The 12,477-nt window shown below is 35.8% G+C and overlaps 1 protein-coding gene across 4 annotated transcripts in view; it reads right to left on the bottom strand.

Annotated features, from left to right (window-relative positions):
* The window catches only part of CD6 (CD6 molecule), a 45,616-nt gene that overhangs the window by 28,477 nt on the left and 4,662 nt on the right, over window positions 1-12,477 (bottom strand). For all 4 annotated transcript variants that reach the window (XM_039344259.1, XM_039344257.1, XM_039344258.1 and 1 more), the window contains exon 2: window positions 147-215. In XM_039344259.1, coding sequence (XP_039200193.1) covers window positions 147-215 — 69 coding nt within the window. The remainder of the gene's footprint in view (window positions 1-146; window positions 216-12,477) is intronic.

The raw sequence follows: 12,477 nt of genomic DNA, 5'->3' as shown, positions 1-12,477 counted from the left end.
TTGTGAGTCATTCCTTATTTCTACATGCTCTGCATCAGGGCTCCAGGCCTGCTAAGTAATATTTGTCCTCTCATCTTTAGAGAAAAACACACCATAGGTTTAAAAAGATTCTTCTTAAGTAAAGTTTTTCCCTCCCATGTTTTTACCTGGTTTTGCAGTTGTGGTGTTGTTGCTGGTATTTCTGAGAGCAGGAGGTTCGCTTGGCTTGGCTTTGACTGAAATTAAAAGAGAATTTAAAGTGAAATGTCACCAATATGTCACTATAGAAAACCACTTCCATCTTTAACCTAAAATGATAAAACAGCCACAAATAATCTAAACAAAAGCTCCTGTATCTAATTTAAAACTTGTTCAAATTTGAGAAAAAATATTTGGTACATTTTGAGTAATAAACTCTTTAAAAACCCAATCTCATGTTTGGAATATTTTTGAAGGCTTTTTCTATTAGCAGGTACTATTTCTTCAATACGGATCAAATTGGTCTTATATGCATCGAAGCTTTCAATTCCTCTAGCATTCAAGCTGAATAAAAAAAAATGGAGAGGCTAGCAATTACATTACTGAGAAAATGGTTTAATGGATGCACAAGAACTATTCATTCCAAATATAAATGCAGAGTCTCTAGACAGGGAGACGGGTGGCATATAAACATATTAAATATAAATATATTAATTAATTAAATCATAAATATTAAACATTTCATAGAGAGTGAGGTGAGTGGCATATTAATTTAATTAATAAATAATTAAAACTACAAAAAAACATAATAATGTATAAGATGTAGCAATTAAAGTTGTAAACATTTCTTGTCATTTTTTTCCCAAGAAATATTTTAACCTGTTCCAAGTTAAATTCCGGTTCATGTCACTAGAAGGCAAAATCACGAAACTGGGTCTCACTTACTTTGGGCCATGCCATGTGGGGGAATTCAGTGAAGAAAGCAAATTATATTTGGAAGAGTTAGCGGTAAAAGGAAACCAGGCCATCAAAGAACATGGTGGATGGACACCATCAAAGCTGACAGAGCATAGAAAAACCCAAAGAAGCAGTGCAAGATTGGAAGACGTGGAGAGACCTGGCCCTATAGGATCGCCAAGAGTCAAACACAACTGAATGGATATCATCATCATCATATCATAATCTACTTACATGAAATGTCAGTGCTCGCAGTAAAAATGAAACTGCAATAGAAATTTATTTTAAATATTTCCCATTTCTGATTTTTATTCCAGTTTACCTGCTGCTCAGAACCAGAGATTATTTTGAAAATGAAGTGCCAATCTATTATGAGAGAGTACTACAAAATTAAATACGGCATTTGATTAAGTAGTCAGTAATTCCTGCAACCTAACTTCAGAATAAATGTATTGATCATGAGCTCGTTTTTTTTTTCTGCAAACGGCTCAGAGGGTAACCTCTTTAAAAATGACCAAATCAACTGACTTTTTGTGTGACTCCATAGGCCCCAATAAGACCTATGAAATTATCTGAGCTGTGTCAAACAGAGCTTAATGAAAGAATTTTTTTTAGAGAATATTGGTTATTCTCTGCCATTTGATACCCCTGTTTTATTCAGCCCATTTTCAATGACACTCCGCAAAAAGAATACTGTATCTGTTTATGTCTATTAGAGGTAAATCATTCAAAGTTACCCTTTTTTGAGATGGGTGGATAGATAGATAGATAGATAGATAGATAGATAGATAGATAGATAGATAGATAACTTATTATCTCCAGGCAACATGGATAAATTAGCTAATGAAAGATGAATGGATCTTGCACAATACAAAAACTCTAGAAAATGCACCATCCAACTAGGAGCTTGGCAAAGCCATTATTTTCTATTGTTTCCTATCAGCAAAGAAAAGTAATTTCCTTTAGATAGACCTCTCTTTCAAAGGAGAAAAGAACTTTGGAGATGTTCTTAGGGGTGGACTATTCTTGCATTTCTACATTTGCATGTTGGCCATGGGTTTGATAAAAATATCAATATTTTTTGGTAAGGATAGTTATTTCCCCTAGTGATCTGCAGCCTCCCTGGCTTCCCACACTTTCATTAAACTCCAAGAGAAAGGCCCAGGAGGAAATCCATCCAAGGTAAAATATTTACCTTGAGTGTGATTACTATTAATGCTAAACGGGAATCTGCCCTTGAGGAGCAATTGGAAATTTTTTTCTTCTTCTCCTCATTTCAGGTAGATCATGGCAGATTTTAGCTTCTATTTTCCTATACCAACCTCCCTCCCTTACTATTCAGATGCTTTCGCTCTTGATTAACAACAAAGCAGGTCCCAGTGGGAGATCATTCTGAAATTTTTGCAGTGTTAGCATCTGAACTCAAACTAAGTATATGCATGATCTGAAATTAATTTAAATGACTGACATGACCTGAATGGCATTTCTACAGACTATGCAAATATGCATGCATTGTGGAAAGTGAAATTTGTGAAAATTAGTTCTGATGCTGTCAGAGAAAATGAGAGCAAATCTGACCATTGCAAAACCAGATAGAAATAGGTCAGGCCGTTCAAAAGAGAAGGCCAAGTTGTCTGCTGTTTAGGGCAGGGATAAAATGAAACTGAAGAAGGTTTCAACATCCTTTCTATAATTAAGTTGGACAGCTGAAATTCATAGAGTGGTGGCTTTCCAACTTTTTTTTAATAAGTATTATTTATACAAAGTTCTTTCAGATTTTTTTTGTCACCTTGCCCGCATGATTCCAGCCCAGTGTGATTGGGAGAGGACTAACAGCCAGTCAGTTTGGTATAGCGTTGAAGATGCTGGCCTAGAAATCAGAAGATTGTGAGTTCTAGTTCTGCCTTATGCATGAAAGCCAGCTGGGTGACTTTGGACCAGGCACTCTCTCCCAACCCAACCGTCAGGTACAAACAACCAGATCCACACGTATAGAGTATAAACTATCTGCTTTATTGCTCAATGCCTATTTCACTGCAATTTTTTCAGGCTGGCAGTTTGCCTCTGTGATAAAAAAAAGTAGATAAGGTTCAATAGCATTCAAGAGGGAGGCAGACCTTGCTCTCTTGCAAATAGCAATTCCAGACTGATCCCTGCTTGAACCCTCCTTCTGTCTGGGACAGGCTCTGTAGGAGATGGGCCTGAGGACAGGGTCAAATGCATCATCATCTGGAGTCCCTACGTCCCCTAAAGATACCCAAGTCCAATTCCCCTTGAAGTCCCTTGATTCTTATCTGCCGTCAATTTGCCTTGACCATTAGTAGATCAGATTCTTGTTTAGGCTGCATGGGAATAAACTCTATCCTGCCTCCTGGTTTCTTATGCCAGACAGTCTCTCTCTGACACCAACTCACCCCACAGGATTGTTGTTGTGGGAAGAATAGAAAGCAGGAACATTAAAAACGTCATTTTCATTTGTTTAAAGGTGTGATATAAGGATAATTTTGCTCTCAGAATTGGCAAAACATTTCATTTCATTTTAGTACTGCATAAATAATGATATAGAAGGAAAATTCTTTATCTGAAGCAAATTGCAATATCAGCCTGCTAACTACAGTTTGTTTGTAATCGTTCATTTCTTTTACATTTTTAAACCTAAAAATACCATGCATGTTGTATTTAATCTCACAATTATAAAAGCTTATATTAACAGTTATTTAAAAACTAATTAAGCATTTACTGATCTAAAGCAAATTACCACCTTAGTGGTAATTCTCTGTAATCTTTCCTCCAGACTAAAGAAACACTACACATTACATTTAATAAGTTTACAGTAACTTACTTTACAGTACATTAACAGTTACTTATAAGACAACTAATTAAATTGCTAAATGAAAAAGTCTTTGTGTCTATTTTTTTCATCTGGTTGGCTTCATCCTTTAAAACAGCATCCCCCAACCTTTCCGCCTTGGTGGACCCACGGAGGCGGTGGCAGCCGTGGGTCCACCAGCCGTGGGGGAGGGGAGAGAGGATGTTTCGTGCAGGTATGGTGCTTTCACAAATGCAGTTTCGCATGTATGCGCTCTCATCCATCACTTCTGTGGTCCAGTTCTGAAAGGACTACGGCCTGGCACCCAGCCATGGCCTGGGGGTTGGGGACCCCTGCTTTAAGAGGCAATTGAAAACTTGTGAAAAATCAAATAGCAAGGGACCCCATCAACTTAAGACACAGTCACTTAAACCTCATCATCTTCGCCTTGAAAGTAACACCATCCTACATTATTTTGACTGGAAAATCAAGTGAGTAACAAGTTCTCCTGGAGAAGAGAAAGCAAGTGACTTTTCTTTTTGATCAATACTTTCACATATTCTTGAAAATGGGCATCTTCTCCTCCAATATTCCTTTTAACTTAGATTGATGGAGATACATGTTTCTCTTTGAAAAAAAAACTTAAAACAGAATATTTTCTCTGGAGGTGGAGCAGGGCTCCAGTCAGTAGTAGTCTGGTAGCACCTTTCCCAATTAATAAACTTCATTAAAAGGCATAAGCTGCAGCTCACAAAAGCTTAGGCCTTTTAATAAAAATTGCTAGTGGAGAAAGCACCACCAGACTTTCCTGATTTTTGCCACCAGCAATGAACATGGTTCTCCCACAGCAGCTTTAAGTAATCTTAGGCTCCAGAGAGATGTGGCAAGTAATGCACACACTTAGCTTTCTGGGACCAGGTAATACTGCCGCCTTCTTTGGATTGATGCTCCCAGAAGGAAATCTGTGGCCCTTGAAATGTTGCTGAAACCATCACCAACAATCAGGAATGACTGGAGTCAGATTCTAAGGACAAGTGGAGGAGAACCTATTGGTCTGCGCCAGTGGTTCTCAACCTGTTTTTCAGCATGGAACTCCCCCCTTTAAATATTCTTTGTGGTCATGGACTATGATGACAGATCACCAAGACTTAACTCAAGATTTAAATCATAACATTGCTTCAAGCTTTTGTGGATCCCCCGTGATGACATTGCGCCCCCCCCCAAGGGTCCGTGGACCACAGATTGAGAACCACTGGTCTATGCAGTCAAGAAAAGCAGAAAAGAAATAGAATTAATCAGTGAAATATTTAAGATGCATATCACAGGGTTTAGCAATTATTTAGGAAACAGCACGAACAACATACTGTAAACTAATGCTTGCAAAAGAAAACATGAAAATTTTTTAAAGAAAATAGTAAAATGTTCTATCAGTGGCATAACTCAGATTTATTTATTTATTTATTTAGCCACCCAACTCACCATAGGTGGCTCTGGGTGGCTACATGGGTTTGGTTTTGCTTTTATAATTTTTAATCCTTTTCATAATTATTAGACAATGGTTTTATCCAGTGATTATCTTACGTATTTACTGTTTTACTGGATTGTTGTATGCTATTCAAAGTCACTTATTCTGAAATGGACAGCCAAATAATTTGATAGATAGATAGATAGATAGATAGATAGATAGATAGATAGATAGCTGCTTAAAAGATCTCAAATCAAGTACAAAGAGGGCAGAATTTATATAACGATGTTGTAATGCGTATTTGTCTTCTCTGCCCTCCAGATGCCCATAAAGAAATAAATATATTGAAGGAAAGTAATTCTCTTCACAATTTTTTTTCACTAGTATTTTTATGCAAGCGAAAATGACACTTTTTTGGGGTGGATCAACTGAATTTTTATTCATTAGTTGCAACATCAATTGATGAACCAGCTTGCCATCCAAGCCTGATGTTGTGGACTGAGAGAGAATAACTGGCCCAAGTCATCCAGCTGGCTTTCATATCTAAGGCAGGATTAGAATTCTACAACGCCCAGTGCCTTGGTTTGTAGCTTGTTGCCTTTGCCATTAGACCAGGGGTAGGCGACCTTGGCTCTGTTATGACTCGTGGACTTTAACTCCCAGAATTCCTGAGCCAGCATGGCTCAGCTTGGAAACCTCTCCCTTTCCCCTCAGCATGGCTGGCTCAGGAATTCTGGCAGTTGATGTCCACGAGTCATAAAAGAGCCAAGGTTGCCTAACCCTGCACTAGACCATATTGGCTCTCTTTATCATAACAATATTTAATTTGAATTAAATGGAAATGCAGGTGGCATTTAAATTCATTTATCTAGTTGTTTGTTCTTCATATACACTCATGCCCATTATTTTAGGAGCTGACTTAATCCAGTGATTCTAATTTTTATACAGCATTAGAAGGATAATAAGAAGGAGGGAGGGAAAGAGAGAGAAATGCAGCCCCACACAGAATCTATTGTCTAAATTATGCCAACTAATGTTTTTTAAAAAAGCCTTTTTGGAAATTTCTTTTGGCTTAATGAAAATAACAAGGGCTAGTTTGTAGTGATTAAGGTACCAGGGTAGAAACCTGGAGACCCCAAGTTCTACTTTTGCCTTAGGCTCAAAGCCAGTTGGATGACCTTGGCCCAGGTCTCTCTCACTCTCAACCCTAGGAAGGAAGCAATGACAAACCACTTCTGAAAAAGCTTGCTAAGGAAACTGCAGGGATTAGTCCATGCAATCTCTAAGAATTGGACGCAATTGAATGGAAGGAATATAGTTTCTTTCAATTTTTGTGTGTTATTTTGCTGTTTGCGATCAGAACAGCCTTTATAGTCTTTATACCTCATTCCAAGATAACTCAAGGTCCATGCACACTATTTGCAATTCTAAATATTCCCACAGCTCATGCCAAATTCATTAGCTCCACTGCTAAGTACAGATGAGTGTAATTGGTGTGAAACATTGTGAAACTAGAGCTACTTCTGAAACAAAGACCCCATAAAGCAGAGGTTCCTAAACCTTTTCCCATCACACTTCCCTTTAGTGTAATCTTAATATACACACCTCCCCTAAAAATCCAAACACCTATAGGAATAGTGAAGCTTTATTTTTAATAAGGCATAAAAAACTTAACAAATGCAATGATTCACTTAACAACTGTGGCAACAAAGGTCATAAAATAGGGCAAAATTCACTTTACAAATGTCTTGCTTAACGAAATAAATTTTGGGCTCAGTTGAGGTCATAAGTCAAGGACTACCTGTATTTTGGGAAAGTTGGATTTACTGTAACAATGTACAATTAAAAGATACTTCATACTTCCCTCAGAATCTGCCTGAATCTCCCCAAGAGAGGTACATTTCAGCTTAGGAAACCTGTCATAAACAAAGATATTCTCCAAGGTTTGTGAGTGGAGACCACTAATAAATTCACAGATTCAATAAAGTCAACTTAACCATTTCATTCCAATCCTCTTTCTGTCCATGCTTTTAATGGAAAAATGGGAACAATATTTCTGTAACTGCTCAGAAGTAAAGAATCTCTTATAGAATCTTGGTTCTGAGCCACCCCACTTTTCCTTGTCCATCTATTGAGTTTATTTGATATTCAAATTTTGATCAAATCCAGTCCAATTTCCTTAGTAGCAAATTTATAGTTTCCTAGGTCTGTAATGCTGTTTTCATCCAGGCATTGGGATGTGACTATATAAGGCTCATGTAATACAACTACGGTACAACATGGTAGAAATCGTTAGTAAGGGTATGGGAAATAATCTAATCTATTTCAAATTTTATAATTAATTTGTTCTCAATTTGCAATTTAATAAATCGGTCCAATTTCTAAATCTAATCTGTACAGATTGTGAAATGAATTTTGAAAAAAAGCATAGTTCTACATATAGAAAATATGGAGGAATCTATGAATTGCCTCAAAATCTTTAACAAATTATTTACAGAACGTGTGTGTGTGTTTTAAAAAAATTCCAAGATGTAAAAATAAATAGATAAAAAAGATCAATAGAATTCATCTACTTTTGGAATAAACTGAAGTGACGCTGTGGCTGATGTTTGTTAACTTGCCTGAACATATATATATATATATATATATATATATATATGTCCTTGATTATGCTAAAAATGCAAAATCCTGGGTATACTCATACTTAAAAGAAACAATCGAACACCAGGATAAAATACAAACAAAAGTGTTTAATACACTTAGCTTTCGTCAGCTAATTGCCGATGTCATCAGAGCAAAATGCCGGCATTTTGGCTGGCCAATTGGGGTGGGTAGACCGGTAACTCGCTCCATGAGCAGAGCGCAAAAATGGCTGGCCTTATAAGCAAGCTCCCAAAATGCTCCTAAAACTCTTATGTCTACAACCTTCAGTTGGGCAGAATGCTGCATCATAGGGCAACAATTTTTGAATCAACACACCTCAAATGGGTTAACTTGAAGACTGCACCCAAAATCTGGGACCCATGACTCCCATTCAACTGAAATTTGTCAAAGTTTGGGCACTTCAGTCCTTCCATGCTGTCATGTTACCATGCTGCCATGATCAACTGCAGTCATGTGAATGACATTTCCAATACTCCTTGCCAGCTTCCTACAAGAAAAATCAATGGGGAAGCCACCAGGAAGTTGGACGTCACTCCTGCTTCCACTGCTTTTTTGCTCGCCCATAATCATTTTGTTTCTCTGTAAGGAAATATCTCTGAAACAATGACCCAATGGGTCACAGGTTGTCTAATGGTTGGTTCTGATCATGGCAAAAATGTAATCATAGATTTGGAAAATTGGTGGCTTTCTAAACTGCAATATCCACTAGCTGCATCCAGCATGGCCAGAAATTATTGTCTATAGAATTATATACAATTTTATAACATAATACATATAATATATAATTATATAGCAAAAATATTATTTATAAAGTTACATATAAGTATAGGAAAGTGCAGTCCAGCATCAACTGGAAAGCTACAGTTTCCCACTTAGAAGCCAGAGTATTATATTAACACATATAGATACAAAGCTTCAGAATGACTTTCAAAACAAGTAGAGTCCCTCCAAAAATGACTACTAAAAGACAATTTGCCACATCGTAGAAAGAAATTATGAAATATATTCCTTATATACTTTAAGGACGCATAATGAATGCAACTGAAATCTGTTAATATTTTTTTAGGGGGTTAGTTGCAGACTACAGCAACCATCAAAAGCCGAAATATATTCTGCTGCAGTTTATGCTCTGCTAATTCCTTTGAACATCATGCGGGAAGGGGGAGAAGAGAAATCTCAAATTAAGCAAACAAGCAATTAGAATTGCACACTAATTCCAAAATACTTAGTTTATCACCTTTCTATCTTACAGTAGTTGAGTACCTTTAAATACAAATGAATAGAGACTAGACTAGACTAGACTAGACTAGACTAGACTAGACTAGAATAGAATAGAATAGAATAGAATATTTTTTATTGGCCAAGTATGATTGGACAAACAAGGAATTTGTCTCCAGTGTACAAGTTCTCAGTGTATATACAAGCAACAAAGTGATAAATCATAAATCATAAGATACAACCAACAAAGTAATAGTCATAAGATACCAACAGACGCAGTTAATAGGTGAGATGAGAAGAATAATAGTAATACAGCCCTATTACATGGTTAGATATCTTTAGGCATAAGACAGTGCTGGTGGAGTTAGTTGTTTAACAGAGTGATGGCATGGGGGAAAAAACTGTCTTTGTGTCTAGTCCTATTGATAAACTAAAACATCTGCATTTATTTTATGTTTGTACAAAACACCTTCCAGTGATCAGTGAAATATCTTGAAGAACTTATCTTGGTATTTGCTGTGTGACCTGGTCCAATAAAAAGTTACTAAAAATCCTCACAGATTTTCCAGGAATACTCTTGCACATAAATTTACACAGGACTCAGGATATGGTAAAAAATGTGATGATGGTGACCACAATGGTAAATTGATGCTTCATCTGCTTTTATATGTGTTGCACAGCCCATCTTGATTTTTTTCATAATAACCTGAGATTCCCCCCTGACAGTCATGATCAACCAAGGTAGTCAGCAGATTACTGTAGCAGAAATCTGCATTATTGACATTTGATCTTTCATCTCAGTATACAAATCTAATTAAGCAATATTTTAATTTCTCTTGAAAGCCATTCTCCTGAAATACTCATGAGTAAGTATATCTACATATTTGTTATAGTTTTATTTTCTGTAAACAATTTGTCCCTTGTTAATAATTGCAAACGGCTTGTAAAGAAGGAAAATACGTTAAATTCCTGGGTTGAAATCACTCCCGTAATTCAAATTAATGTTGTTCTGAAGTTTATTTTCTCAGTTACTGCTATATTGCATCAAAATTTATTCCGCAGAAATGCAATGAATTATTAATCGCATCTCCTAAGTCAGTTCCAGAATAGATTCCTGGTGGGGGAAAAATTTGCATGAATTTGAAAGAAAGAAAATGGCACATAATCAGCACATCTTTGAAAAGCATGAGACTGGAAAACTATACTGCTTCAAGCCCTCACATGAATGTTGACTTAGATTAATATCAGTGGTAAATAAATTCATATGGATTGAAATGAGAACACATTTCTTTTAAACTCTTTAATTCTAAATATACAAAAGCAGTATAAGGAGATTTTAATTGTCATCAGCATCAAATATTTTTTTCCTATTCTCAGAGTCCACCCACCCACCTAATCTCTAATTCTGTTTTATAAATTTAAAAAAACTGAAAGCAAATTAAAAATCCTATTTTTTTTTCCTGCCAAAGGGCCTATTTCTTGAAGGAACTTTTATTGGGCAGAACTGAAATTCAATTAAATCGCAATTTTCAAATGAATAGGTTTGTTTTAGGATTTAAAATACATTGATATTTGGCAGAATTTTGTGTGCACACAACCCAACTTTTTGTATTATTATTTTTATAATTAAATATGTTTAAATAACCTTTTGAACCTTATATCCCATTCTAAGTAAGCAACAGAGCAATTGAATCAGTCAGCTTGCCTTTATTTCTTTGGGCTCAATGGTACTGTGATATCAGTCCAAAATTTGACATGGCACATTATCAACTTGCTTATTTTTATTGCTTCTCTAATGAATTAAGTATATAGAAGCAATTGTAAAGCTAAGACTGAAGAAGGTGCAAAGAAGACACATGTCATTGACTTGTCTGGTTAAATGAAGTTTCTGCGAGATTATCAATCTTACTGCTACTTAACTGTACTAGGCACTTGCAAAACTGCATGGGAAATTGAATGTTTACAATTTTTAAATCATTCTTTATGTTTTTTTTCCAATTGTATAAATGTCAAGGATTTTATGAGCATGGATGACTGATATTTGTATTCTTGGAGGCCCTTCATTCTTCAAACAGAAACCTAGGAAATGATAATATAATTATTTGCACACAATCACTCTCTCATTTAAATTAGGCCATATGAGTTACGGTAAGTTAGCAGGAGATTTACATATGCCAGTACTGTATTTCATTAGATTCCATAACAGGCAACAAAGAATTTGCTTTTTCCAGTGAGATGTGCTTCTTTTCTGCTCTGAAGTAACTAGGTTATCAGGCAAGTGCATGAAGACATGGCTTGAAGTCTTTGGTGCTGCCTGCTGTAACACATATAGTTGTTTTCTGCCACAATGCATTGGCATATTGACAGTATAATAAAGAATTCTTGGGGCAACACTTAACTTTGCTGGGCCACAAATTATGGTTAACTGTATGTTTTTTCCCTTCTTTCCTGAAATCACGTTTGATTCTCAGAGACTGCCTGAAAAAGTCCATGCAGTTTTTTTGGCAAGGCTTTTTCAGATGTGGTTTGATATTGCCTCTTTCCTAGAGTTAAGAGAAAGTGACTGGCCCAAGATCACCCAGCTGGCTTCATACTCAAGTCATGACTATAACTCACTGTCTCCTAGTCTGTAGCTTTAATCGTTAGACCAAACAGGTTGCTTTAGCTTTATTGTTAAAGAACGGGATTAATCTTCTATTTTAAAAAAAGGCAGCATTCAATAGGTTGTATACTTTTGATATATCACTAATTGTTTCTTTATTAAAGAGGTAACTGGCAATGAGTTTGTCTTAACTTGGAAATATTTTTATATTTGTTAAGATCTTTGGCAACTCTACTAGCATGACCTTAAGTACCATCCATTTCCTTTGGAATGTCTACCGAAATGTATATCTTAGTAAATTAATATTTAATAATTTAATTATTAAAAATAAATGTATATTTATTTCTTGCTGTACCCTAAAGCCGATAAAATCCATTACTTTGGTGGATTTTCATATAAATCTCTCCATCCAGAGTCACCTTGAGGAGAGATGGGTAATATAAAAATTAAGTAAGTAAGTAAGTAAATGAATGAATAAATGAATGAATAAATAAATCTTTTTACTGGGTCACAGTGATACAAATCTGAGTATTCTTTAAGCAAATATCTCTGTCTTTCCTTTTCTATTTCTACTAAGTTTAGCTTAGCTGATTTCTTTTGTTCACAGCTTGCTAATACGAATTTTATTTCTCATATAAAACTAGATTTTTGATCACTGAGCAAACATAGAATAACACTGAATCTCCACAGTCCTTGAGCACTTCTGTGCTGATGTTTGGTCTTGAACTGTAAATAAATTTAATTTATTTACATGCCTCAAGTACGACAAACATATAGTCACATTTAGATTAAACCATAGCATTT

The sequence above is a fragment of the Crotalus tigris genome, unplaced genomic scaffold, assembly GCF_016545835.1.
Source record: "Crotalus tigris isolate CLP2741 ecotype Arizona unplaced genomic scaffold, ASM1654583v1 scf7180000017899.1852299, whole genome shotgun sequence".
NCBI lineage: Eukaryota > Metazoa > Chordata > Lepidosauria > Squamata > Viperidae > Crotalus > Crotalus tigris.
Note: the sequence above shows the minus strand (reverse complement) of the source record. Positions and strands in the feature narration are given on the sequence as shown.